Raw genomic sequence first — 26,834 nt, forward strand, 5'->3', positions numbered from 1 at the left:
TCTTAAGATTCTGGTGTGTCCAGCATCCTGGGATTTTCATATCACTCCAGGTTCCACGGTTGCTTGACATAATGACCTCCTCATAGGGACTTTGTTAACTTTCTGTTGCTGTGGTAAAACACCATGCCCCAAAATCAACTGGCTTACCATTCCAGGGGAAGAGACCCTACAGTGTCCGGGAAGGCATGGCATGGTGGCAGGAGAAGACGCTGCCTGCTCACCTTTTATCAACAGACAGGAAGCAAAGCAAGATGGAGGATGCTGATGCTGCAAACCCACCCAGCTCCAGTGACATACCTCATATCTGCAGCACCTAACGGTTTCATAACCTCCCCAAACAGGAGTAGGAATGTATGAAGCTCCTGTAGGCAGAGACAGATCCTGGGACAGGTGCCAGAGACCAGGAAGGTAAGAAGGCACATCTTAGCAGGAAACAACTTGATTTCCCAGATCTCTGGGGAAGTCAGCCTGTATTCCCTTGTCCCCGGGTCAGGTAGCTTCTCAGGGCAATGTAAGCCCAGAGCTAGAGGAAGATGCCTGATCTAGACTCCAGTGATGGATCATGTGAGAAGCACACTCAATGGTCATCCGGAAGCTCTCGGGGTTCCCCAATACCTGTCCATCCCACTCTCCAATCTCCCCCGTCCCGTGCCTTTGACATGTCCTCCTGGAACACTTGGGTCAGGCATCAGGGGAGGATGTGAAGGCTGAGAGGGCAGAATGGGGACTGAGAGCCAGCACCATCTGCACTTGGGCAGAGTAGAGCAGAGGCTAGTGAATGGCCAAGGCTGTGGTGTGTCCACACCACAGCAGCCAGGAAGCAAAGAAAAGGGAATACAGGAAGGGTCCAGGGGAAGCCAGAGCCTCCAAAGCCCGCCCGCCCCTCCAGTAGCCTATTTCCTCTAAGTAGGTCCACTGCCTACATTTCAACACCTCCCAGTTAGGCATTTGTATTAGGAATCCATCAAGGGACTAATGTATTCACTAGGTCAGACCCATCAGGATGGATCTAAACATCTCGAAACATGACACCAGACATGTGCTTTATAATGTCCTCAGTGGTTTTGAATCCAGTCAAGTTGACCATTAAGATTAACTGTTGCATTGGGACATCTCTGAGGTGTAGATAGGCCGTAGGTGGAGTCTGTCTGTCCTCTATAACACTTTGTCATCCTAATTCCCAGCACCCCAGCCACCCCTATGAGATGGCTCCACGTGTCAGAATCAGCAGGGTGGCAGAGCTTCCATAAGAGTACGGGTGGCATTTCCTGTTCCGATTTTCTCCCTCAGCCGACTCTTTGTAGGGACAGCCTGACTCTAGATGGAAGCTGAAGAAATAAAGATTGTCCTGGCCCCAGTTTACAGTGTCAGGCATTCCTTGGAGGCTGGCTCAGCAATCAAAAGCGCCTAAGGAAGAATGAGACAGGAAGTTCTGTGGAGACATTGATACCTAAGAGCAGAGCCACTTAAACATTCCCAGCCATGTCCCCAACTCCAGAGGCATCCTCAAGGCCTTCCTCTGCTGCACACGCAGGGGGGTGAGCTTGGTGCAGCTGCCAAGGCATAAACACAATGGTTCTTTGAATTCTCCATTTCTCCTTGAATATTCATGCACGTTTTCCAGTTGATTCCATGGTACTTGAAGGCCAGTTTTCGAATGTGAATGATCTGAGAAATCGGTCCAGTTGCTAAGAACATATGGTGGTTAAATCTTTCTACTCTGGTGTCTCCTGTGTAAAAAAGGAATAAAAACATTGACTTGTTATGGTTTGAATGGTGAAAAGCTCCCCACGGGCTTGTGGACCGGGTGCTTGGGGCCCAGCCCATGGTGCTATTTTGGTAGGTGGTAGAAACTTTGGAAAGTGCAGTCTACCTGGAGGAGGTAGGTTACTGAGGCTGTAACCTTGAAGACCATTTAGCAGGTCTCAGGTCCCTTTCCTTTTCTCTGCCTTCTGGCCACCGAGATGTGAACTGCTCTCTGTTCCATGTCTGCCCTGCCACAACAAACTGACACCTTTGAAACTGTGAGCCAAAAGAAATCTCCTCTTAAGTGTTTTATGTCAAATCAAACCAATATGCCACCCAATAAGCTGTCCTGGTGGCTGAATTGGTAATGCCTGTTCCCCCCCCTCCCCCGAGACAGGGTTTCTCTGCATAGCTTTGTGCCTTTCCTGGAGCTCACTTGGTAGCCCAGGCTGGCCTCGAACTCACAGAGATTCACCTGGCTCTGCCTCCCGAGTGCTGGGATTAAAGGCGTGTGCCACCACCGCCCGGCTGGTAATGCCTGTTGAATGCCTAGAACAGATCCTGGTGTGTCCCAGTTTTGTTTAATTGCTATGAAGAGACACCAGGAGCAAGGCAACTCTTAGGAAAGAAAGCATTTAATTGGGGGCTGGCTTACAGTTTCAGGTGGCTAGTGTGTTATCATCATGGTGGAGAGTGTGGCAGTGGCAGGCAGGGGTGGTACTGGAGCAGTAGCTTTACATCTTGATCTGCAGGCAGCAGGCATAGTGTGTCTTTGGAAACCTCAAAGCCCACTCCCAGTGACACACTTCCTCCAACATGGCCACACCTCCTCATCCTTCCCAAACCATTTCTCAACTGGGGACGAAGGGCTCAGATACATGATCCTATGGTGGCCATTCTCATTCATACTAGCACATGGTGTGTCATAGATGTTGTGAAATGTAACCAACAACAAGGGCAAGTCCTCTATTGATCCACTGACACAGATGTGCACACCATGGAGCCTTCTCATCTGCAATGTCTTTTTTTTTTTTGTTTAACTTATCACCTGTCACCCTGTAATCAACACACATAGCACTTTCAAAGTCTTCTGAAGACCAGTGAAAATTTTGGGTCCACTGGTATGCATAGTCACTGCTAAGGTCCTACAAGCCAATGCTCTCTCTTCTTGTGTGTTTCAGCTCCTATTGTGTAGACAGTTACCCTGGAAGTCCTCTTTGCGACATTTTGTTGTTTGTGGTTTCATTGTTTTAAACTGCCCTTGAGCATAGTGCTGTTTATGTGTCCCCTGGAGGGCTGCTCTCTAGCTGTTCACACCCACATCACAGGGGAGTTACAGGTGCTGGTACCCTGAGGTCAATGCAAACGAATGACATGTGTCACACAAGGTGTCTTTATGTGGAAGTGGATACAAAATAAGGCAGTGTTCCAACTGGCTGACAAAATGTGACCAGAGGCTCATGGGAACCTAATCCTGCTTTACCCACCAGGGTAATAGCCCAGTGTTCATAAATGGATTGTTTGCCTCACTTTCCAGAGCTAAACTGGGGTGATCGGAGGAGAGACTCAGTTGTCTGCAGGTGAGTTAGTCCTGGTTTAGCTCTGCCCTCCTTTCTTGGTTCCCCCTGAATCTCTTCCCACTTGCCACCTGCTCATCTTCCCTAAGACTCCAGCCATTTTCCCCCTCGGAGTGGAGGGAGAGTCCTGAGGCTCTTCTGGTCAGAGGAGGCCATCTGACCGGGGAAGGGAAGAAAAGGTGAGGAAGGCAGGTAGGGAGAACTCTTGGTAATGCTCTAACAGTCTGGAAGTACCAGCAGTCTGGCAGGCAAGAGAGCACCTTTTGATGCAAATGTTTCAGACTCCTGAGAGAAGTAGCTACCAGTTCCAGACCTGGCCTCTCTGATCACCGTGGGCAAGTTATTCCCCGAGGATTGGGATAACGCTAGGAACTACTGCTCTTGGGATGGCTGGCCACACACACATGGCCTGGCAAAGTAGTATCACTCCAGGGAGCTAAGGGTGGCAGCACAGCGCTGCAGACCTTAAAAGGAACACCTGGCCCTTGGCTCCCTTGGCTGGAATGAAGCCAAGACCCTTGTATCTTTTCCCTGACTTTTCTTCCCTTCAGAAGTGCCGAAGGCATCCTCACCCCTCCCTCTATTCTCGACTGGGACACCTCCTTCACAAACCCTAGGCTCTGGTGCTGAGGTCACCCAAACCGGTTTCATACCCGGGGCTTCAGGTATCAGGTTTAGGTGTCTCTGCTGGGTCACCCACGGTCCCCTGCAGCCAAAAATCCCTGGACCGCAGAGGCTGCTGATGGGTCTTGGTCAAGCTCCTAAGGCTCCCAGCACGAGCCAGTGACTCCGGGCAGCCTGTTCCCGGGGTGCGACTTAGCAGACGCGGCGCCCGGGCCAGGCGGTGCAAGTGGGAGGGGATGGCATCCTTGCACTGGCCCGGCTGGCCCGGCTGGCCCGGCTGGCCCGTGGCGCAGCCGCTGCCTCTCCCCAGCGCGCTGCCGGCGGCGGCGGCAGCCGGGGCTCCTGGCACCAGGCCTGGCTGCAGGCCCAGGGCGAGGAGTGGCTTCCAGGAAGCGGGTGGAGAAGCGTTCCAGCCGAGTCTCGCCGTGGCCGCCGCGGCTCCGCGCGCTCCGAGTCGCCCGGCTACGGCCCGCTTTCCTGCTTGCCCTCGCCTTCCCCGCGGCTTGCGGTTCCATCGGAGGACGCAGAGGCGGCACGGACGGACCGGCCCCGGGGCGCGGCGCGCACTTGCGGGACAGACGGCGCAGGTGGCGGCGCGCGCCCTCCGCCTCTGGGCCGGGGCCAGCCCTGCGCTCCGCGCGCCCGGAGGGGCGGGACAGGCGGGGCGGCCGCGTCCCAGCCCCATTTAACTTTGGCGGCGGCGCGGGCTGGAGGCCGGTGTCGGGGACCGTCGGGATCCCGCGCTCCGCACGAGGTGTCGCCGAGTTGGCGCGGCTGGTCTCCGTCTCCGCAGAGCGCATCCCTGCGGCACCCACAGACGCTGCTGCGGCGCCGCCGGGTTGGGAGCAGGGACACCCGCGGAGATCCGGGGATAGGTCTCTCCCAGGATGGTAAGGCTGGGCAAGTTGGTGGGAACGCCACTGGCAAGTAGGGTCCTACGCTGGTCGCGGGGCTTCACAACCGGAGCACTACCCTACGGGACTTAGAGAGCTCTGGGTAGGCGCACGCCACCGGGGCCCGGCACGTTGGGCAGAACCTTCCCGGGTCCTCGGCGAGCGAAGGGCGCCTTCGATGACGGGGACACCCTACAGGGTGAGCGGACTGCCGGTTGATCGCAGCCTGGAGTGTCCGAAGGTCCGGAGGGTTGGCTACTGAGGCTCGCAAGCCTGGAGCGTAGAGGACCCAGGCGAGACGCACGCCAGGGAAGGAGGCGTGAGGGCAGCGGGCGTTGGAGTGTGCGAGCCAGCGGAGAGGGGCGCGTGGTCCCGGGGCCCGGCCCTGGCCGCCTCCCTTCGTCCCAGAGTTGCCGCCTCAGGTCGGAAACAGCAGCACATTTGCGGATCGCATTAAGCCAGGCCTTAATGCTTTCTCCAGATGGAGAGAAGCCACCGACCCGCCCCCGGACACCGACTCTCCGCCAAGGCGCCCGCGAGGCGAAGCGGGAGTCGAGTGTGACCTCGGCTTTTCCAGTCTCCTCTCAAACTCAGTTCCCTGTAAATTTGACAGGAGAAAACACTGGGAGAAAAAAAAAGTCCCCGTCGTCCTCTTGGGCGACGTTCTTCCTCACCTTTAAGAGACTACACTCTGAAAGACTGTGCCCCCCCAGAGCTCTCTTAGCCGCAGGTCTGGAAGCAGAGGGCACTCTGTGTGTCTAGTGAGAAATGCCTCAAACTATCTGCTTTCCAATCCTAGAGTCACTGTGTAACTTTTTTGCTGTGTGACCTTAGGAGGATTCCTACCCTCTCTGGTCTAGTTTAGTTGGTTTTAGACTCATTTTTGCCGCGAGGAGACTAAGCAGGCAGGTGCCCTAACCCTTGGCTGTAGGCTGGCGTCCTCAGACAATGCCAAAAGCCACACCCTGGTGCTGACAACCAGGCTGGGTGGTGGCTGGTGCAGGGGTGTCTCGACTTCTGGAGAGCTGGAAGTATGAGTTGCTGATGGGGGTTGGGGGGTAGTCCCTGCCCCCTCCCCAGTCTTGGTGGACTCATCTTAAAGGGAGCCCCATATCGCCTCCATTCTGCAGCAGGCAATCCCATCCTGGGCCAACACAAACCTTTCTGAGACACTGCCTGGCTTCAGGGTCCCTGCCCTCCGATTGGTTTCTTAGCTCACAGACTCTGTCTCTGGAGCCAGAGCTGGTTGGAAACTAGGCCTTTTCTTTTTTCTTTTTTGTAGGCTGTGAGGGAATTTCCTAGGATATTGGACCCTATGGCTTCCTGGACAGGACCCTGGTGGCTGCTGACATGGATGGTCTTTATGTTCCCTGGTCGTCTGCAGGTAATAGAATGGGGGACACTGAGAACTTGGGGGTCATGCCTGTCTTTGCATAGCAATATTATTCTAGACCATGTAAGACGTTAATAGGACCAGTGTTAATGCTAACACAGAGGATCTCATGCAGATGGTGTTGTGGTGGGTTTCTCTGGAAGGATGATTCAAAGGCCAGGAACTTGGCACCACCATGGACCCGTAGACCACTCGTGACTTGGGGCTTGGGTGGACCCTGTCTTTTCTGACTACAGTGGCTGTCTGCATGAGCCCAGGAGAGGCTGCGTGTTAGAGGTCAGGAGGAGCCTGATTTCTAGGCTAGCTGAGCCACTAAGTGAGTGTTCTGAATTTATGCTGTTAGCACATCCCACTATTGAGCGGGCCTCTCGAGACCACCGGTTCCCAACCTTCCTAATGCTGCGACCCTTTAATACAGTTCCTCGTGTGGTGGTGACCCGTGCTACTTCATAACTGTAATCTGGCTGCTGTTACGAATCGTAATGTAAAAGTTATCTGTGTTTTCCGATGGTCTTAGTCAACCCCCGTGAAAAAGGTCATTCAGCCCCCGAAGGGTCGGGACCCACAGGTTGAGAAACACTGGTCTAGACGCTTGTCTTTTTCACCCAGCCTGAGAAGCTGAGCTCGCTTCTCTCTACTGGGCAAACTCAAAGGTGAGCTGCTGGGATTGCTGAAGAGACAGCAGGGAGTGGTAGAGATGGCGAGAGGTGGAACCCAATTTCCCCTCACTAAGAACAGTCCTCGCTTGACTCCGCTTTGTCATTGTTAAGTAGGAATGCAAGCCCAGGATTGCTGGGCCTTCTTATGTTTCAAGATAGCTGGAACATCCAGATTTCCTCTACAACCCTTTGGTTTATAACAAAGCGAAATCCAGACAAATATGTTTGCCGCTGCATTCAGCCAAGAAGTGTGTGGGCCCTGACCTAAAAATGCAGGGAACATTTCTGTTAATACCGTGGCCTGAGGGTGGCTGCTAATCCCGTGCAGCGTCTTATGTGACTTAGAACAAGACAACACTTCCCCGAGGAGTTCACTTCTGGCTGTGGTCTGTGCGCCCTCATGGTCTTAGCAGACAGCCTAGTACTTAAAGGCTTAAGTCTGTTAAACAAGCATGCAGGCATGGATGAAAATCTATACTCAGGATAACTGGAGCGGAGGCCCCTGCCTCTTCGGAGGCCCCTGCCTCTTGCTCTGTTCTCTTGGATTTACTGTCTTGAAACCCTCTTCAGTACCCCATCAATTCTGTGGCTCACACACAACTGATTAGTGAGGAACATCATTCCCTTTGTCCCGTTTTACAGTGCTCCTCTGTAACCATATTTTAAATGGATAGATTTTGTTAGAACAAAGGCTAAGAGGATGGAGAGAAGTTCAGAGGTCAAGATTTCTGCTGCCCTTGCAGGGAACTGAGTTCAGTTCCCAGAATCTGGGGTAACTCGCAGCTCCTGAGGATATGATGCCCTCTTCTGGTTCCCATGGGCAACTGCAGTCATGTGCACACACACACACACACACACACACACACACACACACACACACACACACCACAGATACAGGAATACATATAATTTAAAATAAAATAAATCTTAAAAAAAAACCCACAAAAGTTATGGTTTTGAGGGGCATGGTTTAGGGTTCCTCTGGGCAGCATGGTGCAGTGTTGTAAAAGCAGGATGGTTTACTTTTCCATCTCACCAAAGATCTAAAATAGAATATAAGAGCTTCGGAGATATTCCCTCCTGGTCAGGTGCGGCTGAGCCTCTAAGACTGAGTGTTTCCTTTCGCCTTTCCCCCTCTCCACCGTCTCTGTGCGCTTTGAGTCCGTCCGCTGCCTTCTGTTCCAAGGGAGCATTTGCCCAGCTTGAATCGAGAGTGACCTCTGGATTTCCCCGGATCTGTGTGCCTGTGGCAGAGCTGTGCCCATGCATCAGTGTAGTGCGCATGGAATGGCATAGCATCCAATGCCTGGGCAGCGGTTTCCGTCATCCATGCCACCCGCTGCTGGGATCCCAGCACCACCCCTGTGTGTATGGCTGGGCCACTCATCTGTGCATCACACCTGTCTCCTCACTTGAAGAGAGGGACACACGACCGTGCCCACCTCGCAGAGTTGTTTTCAGGAGGCAATGCACTGTGAAGTGGAAAATGTGGAACAAAGCAAGGATGTGGGCCATGAAGGTCAACTCTGGTGGCTGCTGGTTAAAGGCTTGAAATGAGCATTGTGCCTGCATATTCTGCTGTGGAGCTGTAGGGGGCGCTCAAGAGACATGAGCAGAGGAGCCCAGAGGCACACTGTTCTGGGTAGAGGCTGATCTTCTCAAAGGAGGTTCTTGCAGAAGTGGACAGGGTTTTCTCTGGTGTTTCCCCCAGGCCCATTGGAGCCTTGTAAGAAGTTGCCCATCTGTGTTATGATTTTAATATTGGGATGGGGCTGACGGTGTCCCTCAGCCTTGCTCTCCTTGCCTCATGAGTAGGCTACAGAGTGGTTGGTGGAAGACTAACAGATGTGTGAGGCTGAGCTGTAAGGGTGTTTCAGGGATCTAGTGTATTTCAGCTAATTAATAAAAATGAGATTCTCCTTATTAAATCATGGAAAATGTGAACTCTTATAATTACTGGGTACAAGTTACTGTGATAGGCGCAGGGCTTGACTGGGGCAAGCTGAAGGCTCCTCCCACTCAAGCAGTAGAAAGGCCCCCTGCTCCTGCCGATCAGGCCCTGGGAGCTGTTGTGCTTTGGGTCTTCCCTGAGGACCTGATTTTCTTACTGAAGACAACAGTTGCTCCCGAACCCCTCCAAGCTTCTACTGTTTTGATCACTATACTATTGAAGGAAACACTGGGTCAGAGGTATAGAAACCTCTGAGAAGCGTGGTAGGCTGAATAATGTCTCCCAAATATGTCCAAGGCCTAGTTCCTAGAACCCGTCAATGTTCCGTATATGACAAAAGAGACTTTGCCATGCGGGGAAAGATGTTGAGGTTGGGACGTTGTCCCAGCACTTCTCGTGAGTGCGACCCAGGTTGAAGCAAAGCAGAGGAAGCGGAAGAGGCCACCAAGGAAGCTGGAAGAGCGATGCAGCCAGGAGCTGAGGGCTGCTGGAAACCTCTAGAAGATGGGAGAGACAGAGAATGGCTTCTCCCGTGGACTTTTCAGAAGTGTGACTGGCCTGGGGAAACCTGCAGTTTAGTCCACAAAAACTCATTTCAGGTTATAAAAGAACTATAAACACACAAATGTATATGTTTTTTTTGTTCTCTCTCTCTCCCCTCTCTCAGTAGGTGCTGTGTGTGTGTGTGTGTGTGTGTGTGTGTGTGTGTGTGTGTGTGTGTGTGTGTGCGCGCGCGCGTGTGTGTCCAGAGGTTGACATCAGGTGTCTTCTTCAATTACTCTACATCTTATTTTCCAAGACAGGGTTTCCCACTGTATCTGAAGTTTGCTGGTTGACTCGCCTGGCTGGCCAGGGATCCTCCTGTCCCCACACCCCCAGGACTGGGATTATAAACTGCTGTACTGCCACAGCCAGCCTTTTTCATGGGTGCTGAGGCCCTGAAGGCAGGTCCTCATGCTGGCAAGAAAGTGCTTTATTCACTAGCCATCTATTCATATTCATATTCATGCTCTCTCTCTCTCTCTCTCTCTCTCTCTCTCTCTCTCTCTCTCTCTCTCTCTCTCTCTCTCCTTGGTTCATTGTCAACCAGCCATTGACTCCAGGGATACTCCAAATGACTTCTCTGTTGTCCTTGCTCTGTACCCACTTGGTCATGAAATACCTCTCCAATCTGTCTCCTCCTCTGGGTTTCCATGGACACCATACATGTGAAGAGTAGAAACATGGCAGGAAAGGCCAAGAAGTAAAAATGAGCAGGGCAGTTTGTGGCTGCTGTGAAGAAGGGGCCGGAAGAGCACTCTAGGAACTGGGCAGCACAGAGTCTTTGGAATATGGATCAGGTGCTGGGAAGCACTATCAGGACTCTGTGAGGGCCTGGGACTCACTGGAGCAGATGATGCTTGGGAGATTGGCACTATGGTAGTGATGCGTCCTGGCCTGGGTTGCAGAGGTGGGAAGCTAATTGTCAACAAGATGAGATGAAGGCAGGAACCCTTAAGAACCCGCTGAGAGGGGCACAAACATGGTAAAGGATTAAGTGGAATTGAGAAAAATAGAAAATCCCTTCAGGTTTCGAATTAGGCTTAGGGCAAAAACTTGAAAGCTCACCTTGACCCTGGGAAATGTCTGGTTCACTTCGAAGGACAAGATTTGAGGGACTGATGGGGATTGGAGAAGGCTGAGCTGCTGAAAACAGGGTATGTGCAGTCTTTGGCAGGAAATGGAATGGCAAGGAAGTTTTCTCCACAAACGGCACTTCAGTGTATCTGAACTCCACGCGGGATGCCTCTGAAAGAAAGCAAGACAGTGGAGATACCGGGGGAAGAAGAAAACCACAATCCTCTGCAATTGTCGCACAACAGGAGCAAATTCAGCAGTCAGCGTTCCTCCATTGTCACTAACGGGCTGGAGCGCACGCCTAGCAGCATGGAGACACAGTTCAGGGTTTACGATCGTGATCATTCTTGGTTTATTTTTACAAAGATGCTAATTTCCATAAATAGCATGGAAGCATAAAGCAATTTCCTCTCCAAGTATTTTATGCAATTACTTCCTGGAATTTGTCAGTGCCGAACAGCTCCAGCCAATGTATGCTATAAATTATTGTGGCCAAATTCGCAGAAACCCATCTGTTCTCCAAGCATTCATTTAGACACTTAATAGAATTTTCCTTTGAAAGTGCTTTTAAAATCAGGAAGACTAGCTATGGTATTAATAAAAGTAATTTGCAATTTAGTAAAGTCCTCTCTTTTGAACTTACCTCTGCATGTGTGTGTGTGAGTGTGTGTGAATGTGTGAGTGAGTGAGTGTGTGCATGGTGTGTGTGAGTGTGTGTGTGTGTGTGTGTGTGTGAGTGAGTGTGTGTGTGAGTGTGTGTGTGCATGTGTTTCTGAGTTAAAAGCAACAGCAGCACAACTCAGTATGGAATATTAGCATGTATGTTTATTTAAAGAAGTGATAATGGACTGGAGAGATAGCTTGGTTGGCAAATGTTTTGCAATACACATCAAGCATGAGGGGCCTGTGTTTCACCCTCAGAACCCACATAAAAATGTCAGGTATGATGGTATATGTCTGTAATCCCAGCCCCGGGGCTGGGGAGACAGGCAGACCTCTGGGGCTAGTGACCAGCTTAGACTGTTTAGTCAGTCCTAGACCAGTGAGAGACCCTTTTTCAAGATAAAAAGTGGGAGTGTGAACAATGACTGAATAATACTCTAGGCTAACCTCTGGCTTCCACATGCATGAACACATATGTGCACACACATACACACACACACATGCACATACTCTTAAACACAGGAAAAGAAGACATAATACTCACTTTGATAATTAAGAAATGTGAACAGTGTGAGGTGTATTTTATTCTAATAATATTTCCTGCATTTATAATATTGCATCATTCGAATATATCAGACTTCATTAGCTAGTTCTTTGATGGTGAGCATTAGGTGCTCCTCCAGGTTTTTCTTTCTATTTCAAAGCCTCCTGTAGCTGTGCCTGTGGACCCATCTCGGTGCATGTCTGTGATTATTTGATTGAAATAGAGTTATAGGAAAAAGCTTTTGGTTAGACATTATTTTGGGGTCAAATTGATATGAAAATTTAAGGTTTTTGATTTCTGTTATCAAATTATCTTCCTAAATGTGTCCAGGCTGGCCTTGAATTTATTGCATAGTGCAGACTCGAACACATGCCCATCCTCTTCGGCTTCCCAAGTGCTGGGACTACAGACAGGAGTAATCATGTTTGGCTTAGTGAGATAGTCTTAGAAATACTTTTGGACCATTTGTATTATTGCTTTTTTGTATTTTATCCTTAATACATTAGACATCTGGGACCAGGGGGATGACTCAATGGATAGGGCGCTTGGTGTGAAAGCATAAGAACTGAACTCAGGCTTCTAGCTCCCACACAGAAAAATGAACATGGAGTTGTGCATTTGTAATCCCACCACTGAGGAGGGTGAGTGGAGACACAAGGACCTCTGTGTTTACTCACTGGCTAGTCTTGTCCATTTGGTGGGTTCCAGGTTTAGAGAGAGACCTTGTCTCAAAAACTAAGGTGGAATGATTGATGAAGACATTGAGGTTGATTTCTGGCCTCCATCTACATATACATACGTGCACACATGTGCACACATACAGATTTATATACAGCACACACACAAGACATTTGAAATAGAAAAATAAAATTTAATCTCCATGATCTCTTTTGATGTTATGAATTCCGTATCAACTTGTATGTATTCTTCATAAACAAAGAAGATTAACCCTGTATCACTTACATATTACAAGTAATTTCCCAATTTTGTCATTTGTGGTAGCCTGAAAGAAAACGACCCCCAAAGGGAGTGGCACTATTAGGAGGTGTGACTTTGGAGTGGGTGTGGCCTTGTTGGAGGAAGTGTGTCACTGTAGAGGCGGGTTTTGAGGTCTCATATGTGCTCAAGCCACATCTAGTATCTCAGTCCACTTCCTGTTGCCTTCTGATCAAGATGTCTGTCTGCATGCCACTGTGCATGATAATGGACTAAACCTCTGAAAATGTAAGCCATCCTAATTAAGTGCTTTTCCTTTATAAGAGTTGCCATGATCATGGTGCCTCTTCACAGAAATAGCAACCCTAACTAAGGCATCATTTGTATTATATTTTTACACATGGTTTTGATGTACCAACACTGAAACTTTTCAAGTAGCCTGCTCCAGGAATCTCTTTTGAACTCTCTGCCTTTGCATCCTATTTAGAAATAATATCATATTGAGAGGAAACACATGCACACTTAGGTTTTCTTCTGGCCTGATTTTCTTTTTAAGTATTGAAACGTTTCAGAATCTGTTCAATTAGTTGATCTCTCGCCTCCTCCCATGCTAATGCGTTCCTGGAAAGTTGTGGCTGCTTTGTTGCATACTTAGTTTCCTGTGGTGGGACCTCTCCTCCTTCTTGGAGGTTTGATAAATCCAGGTTTGTCAATGATTCGGTGAAAGTGGGAACCCAGAGTGGTTCTTGGAAGAAGTGGTTACTGCCTCCAGAGAGGCTCCAGATTGAAGCCAAAAATGACAAGGTTCATGGACTGGGAGGGGAGACCTTGAGACAGTTTCTTTTGGCTAGGTGTATAATAAATATGGCCTGCCACTGAGGGACACCGCTGGGGTCTGGAATGGGTGAAAGGAACAGGATGGGGAGGGAGCATTGTCTTTTCATAGTGTGTTAGATTAGGGATTCTGTTTATGTCTTTATTGCTGAGAATGAAGGAAAAATGTGTATGTGGAGAAAAGAAAATCAACTTAAAAGAAAAGAGGCATGCATTGGCTCAGGGCTTCAGAGGCTTTTAGCTCAAGGTCAGATGCTCTATTGCCTTGGTCCTGGGGTAAAGCAGGATATCCATGGTGGTGGTGGGAATATGTGGCAGAAGAAGCTGCTCACCTCATGGAGACCAGGAAGCTGGGTTGGGTGGGATGAACAAGCTATATGATTCGGGAACATGCCCCCAATGACCTACTTTCTTCAGTGAGGCCCCACCTCCTAAAGATTCATTGACTCCCAATAATGGCACCAAAGTACAAATCTATTGATATATTAACCCACGGATGCACTCAGAGACCCCAGGATCCGATAGCTTTCAGGAAGCCTCACCTCTGAATTGCTGTCTGGTGACCAACACATGAGCCTTAGGGGGGTGTTTCACGTCTAAATCATGACACTATTCTTTAGCCACAGTTTTGTTTTGTTTCTTTTTATTTTAAACATCTGTGCATATTGCTTTTGTCAGGATTCTGTTCTGATGGGCATCCTTCTTTTTTTTAATGATTTATTTAAATTTATTTGACATGCATTGGTGTGAAGGTGTCAGATCCCCTGGCACTGGAGTTACAGACAGGTGTGAGCTGCTCTGTGGGTGCTGAGAATTGAACCTGGGTCCTCTGGAAGAGCAGCCAGTTCTCTTAACCACTGAGCCATCACTCTCCAGCCCCTTCTTCTTTTTTCAGTGGAGCTTTTCTTCATGTATCGCTTCTCTTTGGACCAGGAAGCTAACTGGAGAAACTGCTCATTTCTTGATGATGATGGAAATGCACACTGGTCTGTCAGGCTTCTTCTGCAGGCGCCGTTTCTGTGGATGTCTCATAACTGGAGGGAAAGGGGGAGTAGGAAGTGTCCTCACCGGCTGTCCTGCTTTGCTGTCTGTTACTGGGATAAAACATTGACAAAAAGCAACTTGGGTGTGAAAGTGTTTATTTCATCTTACACTTCCAGGTAATAGTAGTTAATCACTGAGGAGGATCAGGGCAGGAAGCTGGAGGCCAGAACTGAAGCAGGGACCATAGGACACTGTTTACCGACTGGCTCAGTTACCTTTCTTACACAGCCCACCTGACCAGGGATGGTACCTCCCAGCAATAGGCTGGGTCCTTCTACATCAATTAATAATCAAGAAACTGACTCACAGACATGACCACAGGCTAATCAGATATAGACAATTCCTCAGTGGAGGTTCCCTCTTTCCACATGCATCAAGCTACAATTGAATCCACACCTTCCTTGAGCTCAAAACTAGTCATATTATCAAGCTCAGTTCAGGGGGCAAAGGGAGGAAGTAAATATTAGACTATTTCTGAAAATAGTCTAATACCATTATTGTGGCAGAGCTGGGATTTTTCACTGAGCTCCAGGGAGCATCATTTAATAACTACATTTCCAAGACTTTGATAAATTAATACTGCCAGGTTTGGGAAAAGTAGACAATGATTGTAGTCAGGGCTCACTTTGTGATCTACCTTAGCTTTATTTCACGAGATAGAGTTCCATACAAGATAGGTAGAAGCTTTGAGTCTTCCCCCATCTCACATGTAACTCTGATGTTGGTCTTAAACAAATTCTGTAGCAGTAAAAATGTGGAAAGCAATTTACCTAAGATCTCTGGGTCAAATGTGCTGCTTGCTTAGACATTTCACCATCACCCATGGGAGGCAATGGCTTTGACCTCATGACTAAATAAATACTTCTTCATATTACTTAAAAGATTTCAGAAAATACTACCATTTGCATGAGTAATTTACCCTGATACTTTGTCTCATCTTTTCCATTCTATGTTACTCCAGTCCAAATGCTTTCATGAAAAAGTGGATGATTAAGATGTAACCAGTTAACTCAAGGCCGGCCTGTAGGCTCTATTCACACGGTTCTTATAAATTGACCCTGTTCTCTGTTTACACGTGTGTGTTGCAATCCACAGTTGGTTTCAAGATTCTAGGACAAGTCCTGATTTTGACAGGCCACTATTTAGTTGTAAGGGAACCACCTGCGGCCAGTGGTGGGTGTGTGAACCTGGAATTCCCGGCATGCTCGCTCATTGGAGGTCTTCAATGCTGTGTAGATCATCACACCTTTTTCTTTTAAACTCTTCTGTAACATACAGAACCATATTAATAGTTTTTCTAATATTGAATCTTTCTTGTGTTCCTGGCAGTAGCTGTGGTTGGCCATGGGGTATTGTGGGTTTAGTGTTCAGCTGGATTTGGTTTGAAAATATTTTATTGAAAATTGCTGCATCTGAATCCATAAGAGATGTTAGTTCACACTGCGTTTTCCAGGTTTTTATATCAAGGATTTACTAACCTCATAAAATGAACAGGGGCACACTTTTCATCACTTTCCCTTTTTTTCCAGTCAGCTTAAGAAGCAGAGAAACAACCAATTCCTTGAAAGTCTGAAAGAACTTGCCAATGACGTAAAAGAGACACAGAATGTTTTGGGGGAAGCATTTCTTTGGCAATTACTTAATCTCTCTCTCTCTCTCTCTCTCTCTCTCTCTCTCTCTCTCTCTCTCTCTCTCTCTCTCTCTCTCTCTCTCTGCAGATGCTCACAGAGGCCAGGTAACAGTGTCAGCTCCTCTGGAACTGGAGTGACAGGAGGTTGTGAGACTCTCTGTGGTTCTGGGAACTGCTTTTCTGAAAGAGCAGCAAGCGCTCTTAACACCCAGCCATCCCTCTACCCTCACAACCACTTTTTCTGTAGTTATTAGTTTACACAAGTAATTAAGTTCTTGTGCTTCACAGATCACGTTGGGCAATTTTTGTGTCCCACAGACTTTCATATGACCAGAAATCAAACAGCTGACAGGGTAGGACAAAGGAGAATATTTTCTAATTTTTCAAACAATTAAGTTATCTTGCTATGGATTTCTGATTTATTTCCTCTTTTGAGGATATGGTCTTGATGTTTTAATTTTTGTATTGTATGAAAAGGCTTAATGTCACTTGTACTCTGACGGTATTGGCAATTTAACATTTTTATAAATTATTGTATTTCACATTTAGTTACATTCCTCTGAATTGCATCAGGTGGTTCTCTCCCCATTTCTTCATGGTGCTCTTCCTCCCTCCCTCCCTCCCTCCTTCCCTCCCTCCCTCCCTCCCTCCCTCCCTCCCTCCCTCCCTCCCTCCCTCCCTCCCTCCCTCCCTCTGTGTAGTCTCATACTGAGGAGTAATCTGTCTCCTACTTCCGTATGTCCTGCTCTTAGGAGCTCAGCTCCATCATTGCTGGCCTGGCTATTTTTGTAAGCAAAGGCAATGCTCTGTTTAAGAGGAACGATAGGCCTAGACGTTAGGTAAGACTGAGCTCCTGATCCCTTGCCGCTGATCTTGTCTCTAGATCGCTTGGTAGTTGTTCCAGCATTTCTGGTAATTAACTATGGGGTATCTTTGTTCCTGAGACCCTCTTCACTTTCGGGCTGCTCACTAGTAGCCCTGGAGAGCCCTATTAGCATGCTCTTAAAGCTTTTGGTGTGGACATTTTCATCTCTGCCACCCTCAAATCCAAATAGAATCGGCTGCTGCTATCATCAGAGTAAGGAGGGTTTTTGTTGTTGTTCTGTGTGTATATGATGTTTGTGTGTGTGTGTGTGTGTGTGTGTGTGTGTGTGTGTGTGTGTGTGTGTGTTGTGCATGTAGTTGTGGGTGTCATGTGTTACAACGCCTGTGTGGATGTTAGAGGACTTCCCATGCAGTTTTCACCTTCTACCTTGTTTGAGGCAGGGTCTCTTGGTTGTTCTCTGTTTTCTTCAGGCTAGCTGGCCTGAGAGCTCCTGGAAGTTTCCTTTTCTCCACCTCCTACCTTGCTGTAGGAGCTCTGGAATTAGACATGTGATGATGCACCTGGCTTTGCCTGAGTTCCAGGGATTCAAACTCAGTCTGTCACCCTTGGGTGGCAAGCCCCCTTAGCCACTTTCTCTGCTTCCAGGGTGTGGAGCTCTCAGGGCTGGTGTGGCTCACGGTGGAGTAGATTTTAAACCGTGTTATAAAATGGATCTTCAGAATCTGTAATTTATGAAAGAGAGACCAGTACATGCTAGAGTTCAAAAATACTATACCAGTGAAAGGATAGGTGATGTAGTTAAAAGCAAAACTCGCTGGTGGTACTTGGGATGAGTTGGAAGACAGGACACTGGGTGACCTGGAAAATGGGGATCATGGAGATCTTTTGCTGGTGTGAAGGCATGGCCTGCAAATTCCTTCTTTCTCCTCTTGCAAGCTTGCTTTTCTTTGTGAGGTCAACAGATGAGGCACTCATTTGCTGGGCCTGAAAACTGAAGAAGGTGGTAGGAAGGAAACACCAGCCTGAGTGGGATTGGCATGGGCTGCCCTGCAGGAAAGACTGCCTGTTGGTTGGCCACTGTTTGCTCATATTGAGGGAGATTGGGGTGTATGGGGAGGGCAGAGCAAAGTAAATTCAAGACCCTGTGGACACTCAGACCAAATTCCTTCCAGAACAAACACTTCACGTGGAGAACTGCAGAGCATCCACAGGGCCCTGGTTGAAGGCACACTTGCAAGTCACTCTCCCTCCAGCCATGGCTCCATCATGGAATCAGACACTCCCAGACCCGATTGTGTATGTGGGGGTCTGCACAGTGGCCTCACTTCTCAGGCCAGGTTCTGTGGCCTTTCGCTTTGAAGGTAGCGTGATGGCTTTGGCCTGACCCTGCAACCCTCCTTCCCACTCTTGGGAGGCCCAGCATGTGGCAAGCATCACCGTTCACAAGTCTGGAGGTGGAGCACTGTGCTGAATGTTCTATAAACACATTCTGGGATGCATTAACAAAAGCTTCTAGCAGCACAGCCAGGAAAGCATTTCCATGCCCTGAGCAGGGAAGGGAAGCGTGGAGTGGCTGGTGGCTACGTTCTAGCAAGCTCTGTTCAGTCCTATTTGTGAGAGGTCTATTTTTCTCAGTGTTTCCCACTGTGCAACTGGCCCAAGATTGCTGATGTCTGATGGGTTCTCATTAATATACACGGAGCCTGCCACTTCCAAGATTATCAAACACTTTTACAAAGAGGACAACCCAAGCTGCACACACTGTGGGATGAATTTCCCACTATTTATTAGGTTGTTCTACTGATAAACATAATGAATAGACACTCAGGCATATCTGTGCACATGTGGAGGAACGCTGATGATGTACTCAGCCAACCGTGGGTTCTTCCTCAGCCCAGCACTGTGAGTCCCTTGAGTGGAACAGGACAGGGAGGTGGCCCTGTTGGCCTCAGCATTGGGTTTTCTCTGTGTTGTCAGATGATACTCTGTGATGTCCATCCCAGGACTCAGCAAGTGTATTGAGTAACCCTTGGCTCCCAAGAAACTTCCCTTGCCAGCACCAGAGAGATGTCCTAGATCGCTTTAACAGGGTTTTTCCACTCTAGGAATAACCAAGGGAGGCTTGTCCTTCAAAAGACAAATGGCACACAGGGAGGAGGCTTTTTTTTAAGTATCATATGGAAGTACTCACTATGCTCAGAACTCTGTTTTGCTGTATATGACTGGGATTAGCACGTAATTTTGAAGCTCAATTAGCAAATGCATTGATTGACAGTCTCTGAGTTAAAACTTGTGCTTCTCAGAGGAGCTAAAGAGGAAATTAAAATCCAAGCCTCAGACCATGAGCGCATGCTTAGCGCATTCTATAAAGGGAGTTCTAGCACACCAAGAATGCCGAAACTCCTTCTTGCAACCCCACCTCGTGATCAAGGAGAACGCAGAGAAGAACCCATGACTTCTGAAGCAGAGCACACAGGAGGACTCTGTAGACGCTGCCCTGCCAGTTCCAGTCTCCATTTCGTGTCCTTTAAAATCGCTTGCTTTCTTGACCACCTCAGAGATCGCCAGCCAGTTTCTGAGAGAGCCTATGAACCCTCAGCATACACCACAGCATAAGTCTGTACTTCCTTTCAGTTGAAAAACAAATCAACTCTAGCTTCAAGTGTTTTGGGTTCTGTTCTTTGGCCCATACACATCAAGAATTCCTTCCTGTTCTCGGTGGAATTATTCTCCACAACCCTCATAAATTTCTTTGATCTGAAGTTCACTTTGTCTTATGTTAATGAAGTCAAACCTTTAGAAACAGCTGTCAAACATACTATTAGCTTAGTAGATGTTTTTTTTTTTATCATGTTGCTTTCATTCTGCCATTATTATTATATACAAAGTGAGTTTCTTATAGATAATATAGAGTTGGGTCATTAAAAAACTCCATCCTGCCATATTCTTAGCAGCTTACTGGTGCATTTGTTGGATTTTGACTATTTATGTTAAGAGTGGTTATTGGCATCTTAGGGCTGTAGTTTGACATTTTATTATTTACGTGATTTTCATTTCTGCTGCTCCTTGTTCCATGTCCCTCCTTCCTTCCTGTGAGTCATCAGAATATTGTCCAGCCTTCTATGCTGATTTATCTGTAGGTCTCTAATTTCTGTCCCTTTCTGTCTCTGCTGCCTTCCTGTCCTGGTTGTTATTTTATCGCCATCTCCCGATGCCAGCATGTTACTTCTTATAGTGACACATGCAAACCTTAACTCCATTTAGATTTTCCAGCCCTCTTGCCTATCTTAAATATGCCGAACACCATATCATAGGATGCAGTTTTCATTTCAACCGTAGAACATTTATAAAGAACTTCATTAGAAGGCTGTTCTGGTACCCTCACCCCTATGTCTGGCCACTCTGTTATTTTTCCTTCCCTTCTGGAGTTTGAAGTCATCTTTGGTTACAGTGTTCTGTTTTCCTCCTTCCCTCCCTCCTTCTCTCTCTCCAACCCTCCCCTTTTCCCTCTCTCCCTCTTATCCCCCTTCCTTCCTTTTAAAATTATACTTCTTTTGTCTTTCCTTGATGGTAGGTTCTTTGGACAAATTCTTTGTCTTGCTTCACATAGAATGGCCTGATTTTGGAAGGGTGCTGTGCTGAATAGAGAAGACTGTGTGCCGGGTTAGTGGCCCTTTTCTTCAAGCGTTAGAAGCATCCTGTCCCATTTCCTTCTCTGGCCTCTGTGGCTTCAGACAAGAGCTCTGCTGGCCACTGTCTTCCAGGTTCTTTTCCAAGTAGGTGGAACATGATTTCCCTCTGGCTCATCTTTGGATCTTTCTTTGTCTTTGGATTTCATGTGCTTGTCATGTGTCTTCTTGTGTTTCTTTAGTTGTAGGTATTTTCCCCCAACCGGGAACATTCCAGAATTCAATTCTTCAGACATTCTTCACAGCCCTGTCTATACTGCTTCTCTTCCCTCTTTGGACCTTGGTGACCAGCAAGCCCCATCTTTTTCATCGTCCTGGCGGTCCCTCGTGTCCCATGAACTCTACATTCTGTTTGTTTTCTGTGATTTGGATTGGGATGTTCCTCTTCCTCAGCCTTTGCTCACATGCCAACTCAGTGTGGCAAAAAGGAAGACCAGGAGGGGCTTTAGAAAAATAAGATACCGTATTTTCGGGTTTATAATTTCTATTTAGCTCATTATGTCCTCTCTTTTCTTTCTGGTATTTCTTAATTTCCCCATTTGTTCTAAGAGTGGTTGTAACTGTCGTGGTGGTTGCTTGAACATCTTTGCCAGACATTTGAACTCTCAGTCAGTCTGATATGGGCATCTGTTGATTTTTTAATTTACCTTAGGACTTTGCTTGTTCGTCATATAGCAAGTGATTATTTAATAATGCCCTATGTATTTTAGGGATTATGTTATGAGACTATAGCTCCTCCTTGATCTAATTTAACGCTATCTTCTATTTTAATAGCCATCAGCTCTGTTTGGATCTAGTACCTGCTAATCTCTATTTCGACAGCTAGGAACTCCGTCTATACTTCATGGGCAGGCTTTTGCTGCATGTGTGGGTCATGATTGTAAAGACAGTTTAATTTGTAGCTCCCACCCAGTACATTTTGGTCTGCCTCCTCCTTTTTCGGTGGTGTTCCACACTGCCGTTCACTCTAAACCTCTTGTAACTGTGTTCATTCTCCGGTTCCGTTTGTGGGCTGGGTGGGGATCTGTCTGGGACTTTACAGGTGAGGTCAGAGATTTTCTTCTGCAGCATCTCCAAGCTCTGCTCTTTCCAAAGTCTACTTGGAGAGGGAAGTGCACCAGCCACTTCAGATACGTTGCCATACCAACAGGCAGGGACTTATGCCCTGGACTGTCCCCATCCTCTCCCCACCCCCCCACTGGGGAGCCACAGCCAGGCTTTCTGTTCTCTGCTGGCCCTGCTGTGGCTGGTGCTGATGGAGAGGTGACCACGGCTTCACTCAGCTCAGGTAGTTATCGGAATAAGAGATTTCTATCTTGCTGGGCTAGCTCCATGGGCTCTTCATCTAGAGAAAGCAGCCTTACCAGTCCCTCCTCTCCTGTCCTCTGTTGTGTTGGGTGACATTTCTGAGTGGCTGAATAGCTCTCAGCTCAGAATACATGGAGCACAAAAGCCTTTAATGCCAGACTTTGGGAGGCAAGAGTAGGCAGATCTCTCTGAGTTCCAGGCCAACCAGAACTATCTAACCAGACCCTGTCTCACAGAAAACCCAACCCAAACAGCACAAAACCAGAAACAAAACCAAGAACAAAACCAAAAACAACAGTAAAAAAGGAAAACCCAGAGAACCCATGTAGCTAGAGTTTTCCTGCCTTGCCCACAGTCAGGACAAATCTTTGTCACCCGCCAGTTCCCATAGCCGCTCAGACCCAACCAAGTAAACACAGAGACTTATATTGTTAACAAACTGTATGGCCATGGCAGGCTTCTTGCTAACTGTTCTTATAGCTTAAATTAATCCATTTCCATAAATCTATACCTTGCCACGTGGCTGGTGGCTTACTGGCGTCTTCACATGCTGCTGGTCATGGCGGCAGCTGGCAGTGTCTCTCTGCCTCAGCATTCCGCTTCCCAGAATTCTCTTCTCTCCTTGTCCCACTACTTCCTGCCTGGCCACTGGCCAATCAGTGTTTTATTTATTGACCAATCAGAGCAATTTGACATACAGACCATCCCACAGCAATTCCCCTTCTCTTTTTTTAAAAAGGAAGGTTTTAACTTTTACACATCTCCAAAGCCAGCTTGTCATATTTGGGAATTTGGGCATAGCTTCTCTTACTACTTTCTGCTGGAGGTGGGTGCTGCATCTTATGGGGACACAAAGAAAATTTTAGGATCATGGAGTAGCCCATGAGACTGTATCATCTGAGCCAGTTGCCTTGAAACGATTCTGGATGTTGGATCATCTGGGCCATGGTGTCATCGGAGACCTTCAGGTGGTCTTGGTCATATCTGATGTATCTTAATCTGGAACAAATCCATAGCCTCTGGCTTTCTGTAGAAACAAAAGCAGAGCCTCTTTTCCAAAGCAACATATCCTTATAGCCAAATTTTGAAGTCAAGGTACCTTTAAAATATACATTTTGGCATAACTCAACAACTTTTGTAATCAAATGTTTCTCTTCAGTTACAAATATCAAAGAGAACATAATCCAGATTCTCTGTGTAGTAGCCATCTTTATGTGGCTTAAGTTTTATATTACCTTGAGCCTATTGCTTTAAACTGCAGCCTTTTAAGCCTGAAACGGTGCTGTGGCTGCTGGCTCCGCCCACTTCAGCTTCCCAACATGGCGGTGGTACATTTTCTGCCAGCTCTGGGAGCCATCGTGGGTCTATGCTTTTATCCAAGCAGCGTGTAGCCCAGAAACCTCTTTTTGTTTTGTACTAGAACAGGCTAAATCCACCACGCAGCTTAATGTGCCACTTGCAGAGGCCTCATTCCCGCCATACTGCAGGAACCTGCCATAGTAGCTCAAACACGCAGGCTGTCGCTAACTTGAGAGAGACAACTAGGAACTGTTTTTAGCTCCGTTTTAGAATCTTTTTACTCAGGTTTTAGGTGGAAACTCTTGCCAGCACGTTGGGCGCCAAACCCACCAAAAGATTTTCCATCAAGTCTTGAGGATTCTGTTCCCCCTTCTCTGCCTGTCAGGAAGCCTCTCTGTAACGGCTAGCTGTGCTGTGCTGCACTGCGCTGGACTATGCCCAGAGGGGCACTTAGCACTAGTTCTCAACCTGTGGGTCGTGGCTCCTTTGGGAGGGTCGCATGTCAGAATCCCGCGTATCAGTATTTACATTATGATTCATAACAGTAGCAAAATAACAGTTATGAAGTAGCAAGGAAATAATTGTATGGTTGGGGGGTCACCATAACATGAGGAACTGTATTAAAGGGTCGCAACATTAGGAAGGTTAAGAACCTGACTGAAAGGGAAGGGACACGAATGTTTGTTCACCTACTGTGTCCATAATCCAACATTCTTCTTCTCTCTGAGGTGTTCAGTACCTTCACTAGAGCATGGCTAGACTCCTTTTTGTCCTTCTCACCCGCCATCCCACCCCACCTTCTTCTCCCTTTTTACTCTCTTTCACTGATAAATGTCACCCCTGTCAAAGGAACCTACCAATACTGGCACTGAATACGTTACAGAGCCCCTTCCCCGCCCATGGAGAATGCATTTCAACATCTGGTGGATTCCTAAAGCTGAAGACAATGTCAAACTCACCACATACTAAGTACCACTCCCCCCACCATGTATGCATGCCCATGATAAAGTTCAACGCATAGAGTGCACACTTGGAAAGTAGTGATGATCAGCAATAAGGTAGACCAAATGTAACAAGATACGTTTATAAAAGTTATATGAATTTCGTCTCTTGGTCTCTCAAAATATTGGTGCTGTGGATATCACTCTGCATGTTGAATGTGTTGCTCTGATTGGTTAACAACTAAAGTGCTGATTGGCCAGTGGCCAGGTAGGAAGTATAGGTGGGACAAAGAGGGAGGAGAATTCTGGGAGGTGGAAGGCTGAGTGAGGAGACACGAGCAGCCCACCATCCAGGGAGCAGCATGTAACAGGCACACAGGTAAAGCCACGGACTACATGGCACCATCTAGATGAACAAAAATGGGCCGAGTTTAAGTGTAAGAACTAGTCAGTGGTAGGCCTGAGCTAATGGCCAAGCAGTTTTAAATAATATTGGCCTGTGTGTGTTTATTTGGGTCTGAGCAGCTGCAGAAACGCAAGGATGCAGGAGCCGGGTGGACACAGGAAAACTTCAACTACATATCGGTTCTTGGGATGACCTAGTTGATACAAAGCCCACACAAATGGAGTGAGATTAATGACGGAGGCATGGACACAGCACTGGGCTCCTCCTGAAGGTCACTTGAAACGCAGCACTGTGGTTCCGCATCACCCATGCGATACCTGAGAGGGATGCTGAATGACTAGTGGGCAGGTGGTGCACACCAAGTTTGTGCTCTGGGCAGGGGGGCAAGTGGGTGATAGAGTGCTCAGGACTGTGTGAGCGGCTGCCATAATTCTCAGAATAACACAGTATTTCAGCTTCGATGTTAGTTTCTTCTGGCACTTTGCTTTTAACGTTTTCAGACTGAATCTGACCCATTTGAAACTGAAGTCTCAGACGTGCAGTCACTGATCCAGGGCACCGGCTCCTGAACTGACCCGTACCCTGGGATTAAAGAAGAGCTTGGTGTGTTTTTATTGAGCAGCAGTGTTAAACGGGAGAAGGATTTGGTGTTTGTGTACTGTACAGGGAAGTATGGCGGTGTGGTAGTCTAAATAATACTAATTGGTGTTTCCCTTGGCTTGGCCCGGATCATGCTGTTTACCTCAAATTTTCCATAAGTGAACAGATGTCATCTAATGACTTCTGTACAAATGTTGGCTTTCTTAGAAGTGAGCTATTTTTACTTCTTCGCTTACAAAAACATTGTTTCTAACTCGTAAAGAGACAGGAATTGCTTCTCATTCACTTTCTCTCCAGGTCTCTACAGCAGCAGTTCTCAACCTGTGGGTTGTGACCCCTTTGGGGCTTGAAAGACTCTTTCACAGGGGTCACATATCAGATATTTACATTACGATTCATAACAGTAGCAAAATTATAGTTATGAAGTAGCCACGAATTCTATGGTTGTTGGGGGGCGGGCAATCACCACAACATGAAGAACTGTAGTGAAGGGTCGAGGCACCAGGAAGGTTGAGAGCCACTGCGCTACAGTCTGGAGTCAGGTGGGCCAGTTGTCTCATGGTGGAGGAAAAATGCCTTCAAAACATACCTGATCTGCTCTGGAAGTTGATGAGGACCAGGATACTCACTCGGAAGTATTTGGAATTTGACCAACACGTTCAATTTCAGGCATTAGTGGGATGAGCGAGAGGATCCATTTTCTCAGACCTGCCTTTGTAATGGTCTGAAGGTAAGTCCCCGAGTTCCTGTCTGCCCTTGAGCAGGAATTACTGTCTCCGGTGAACAGTGTGGTGGATGGAGAGCCCCCATTGGAGTCACATGGGGCTTCTGCTGCCCCATGATTCCTTCTGTCCCCCTCTTTTGATCCTTGATATCTTTCAAGATGTAAGCCATCTACAACGTCTTTCCCGATCTTCCCACTACCAGGAATTTCCCCTTGTGTTCAGTTTAGTTCTTTCTGTTACTGTGGCTGAACACCCAGATGGGGAAAGGGTTTATTCTGGCTCCTAGTTCAAGGGTGCCATCCCCCATGGTGAAGAGGTTAGGAGGCAGGAGCTTCACACAGCTGGTCACTCTGCATCCACAGTCGAGACGGAGAAAGCAGTGGACACTCAGTACACCCCTCCCATCCTACAGTCCAGGATCCCTGCCCACAGTGAAGGTGAAGATGAAGGTCCTGTGGTAGTCTGAATGTAATTGGCCCCCATAAACTCATAAGGAGTGGCGCTGTTGGGAGGTGTGGCCTTGTGAAAGGAAGTGTGTCACTGTGGGGGGGGGGGCTTTGAGGTCTCCTTTGCTCCAGCTTCGCTCAGTGTCACAGTCCATTTCCCGTTGTCTTCTGATCGAGATGTAGCCAGCACCATGTCTGCCTGCACGCCACCATGCTCCCCGCCATGATGATAACGGACTGAACCTCTGAACTCTAAGGGAGCCACTCCTGTTGAATGTTTTCATTTATAAGAGTTGCCGTGGTCACCGTGTCTCTTCACAGAAATAGAAAGCCTAACCAAGACAGTCCACATCAATTAACCTAGTCAAGGCAACGCCTCACAGACGTGCCCAGGCACTAAATAATCCCCCGGAGGAATGCTTGGAGGTTTGTCTCCCAGGTGATTCCAGACCCGTCAAGTTGACAGCACTAACCTCACAGCAG

General features: G+C 47.8%; 1 protein-coding gene across 5 annotated transcripts in view; it reads left to right on the plus strand.

The window, feature by feature from the left end:
• Positions 1-4,631: 4,631 nt before the first annotated feature.
• Adamtsl3 (ADAMTS like 3) overlaps positions 4,632-26,834 on the plus strand; it is a 287,753-nt gene continuing 265,550 nt past the window's right edge. For all 5 annotated transcript variants that reach the window (XR_013042909.1, XR_013042911.1, XM_076546303.1 and 2 more), the window contains exons 1-2: positions 4,632-4,837; positions 6,123-6,224. Coding sequence is in view for 3 of the 5 variants with exons in the window: in XM_076546303.1 (XP_076402418.1) it covers positions 4,835-4,837; positions 6,123-6,224 (105 nt within the window). In the remaining 2 variants the exon portion in view is untranslated. The remainder of the gene's footprint in view (positions 4,838-6,122; positions 6,225-26,834) is intronic.

This window comes from Peromyscus maniculatus, chromosome 1, assembly GCF_049852395.1.
Source record: "Peromyscus maniculatus bairdii isolate BWxNUB_F1_BW_parent chromosome 1, HU_Pman_BW_mat_3.1, whole genome shotgun sequence".
In the NCBI taxonomy this organism is placed as follows: Eukaryota; Metazoa; Chordata; class Mammalia; order Rodentia; family Cricetidae; genus Peromyscus; species Peromyscus maniculatus.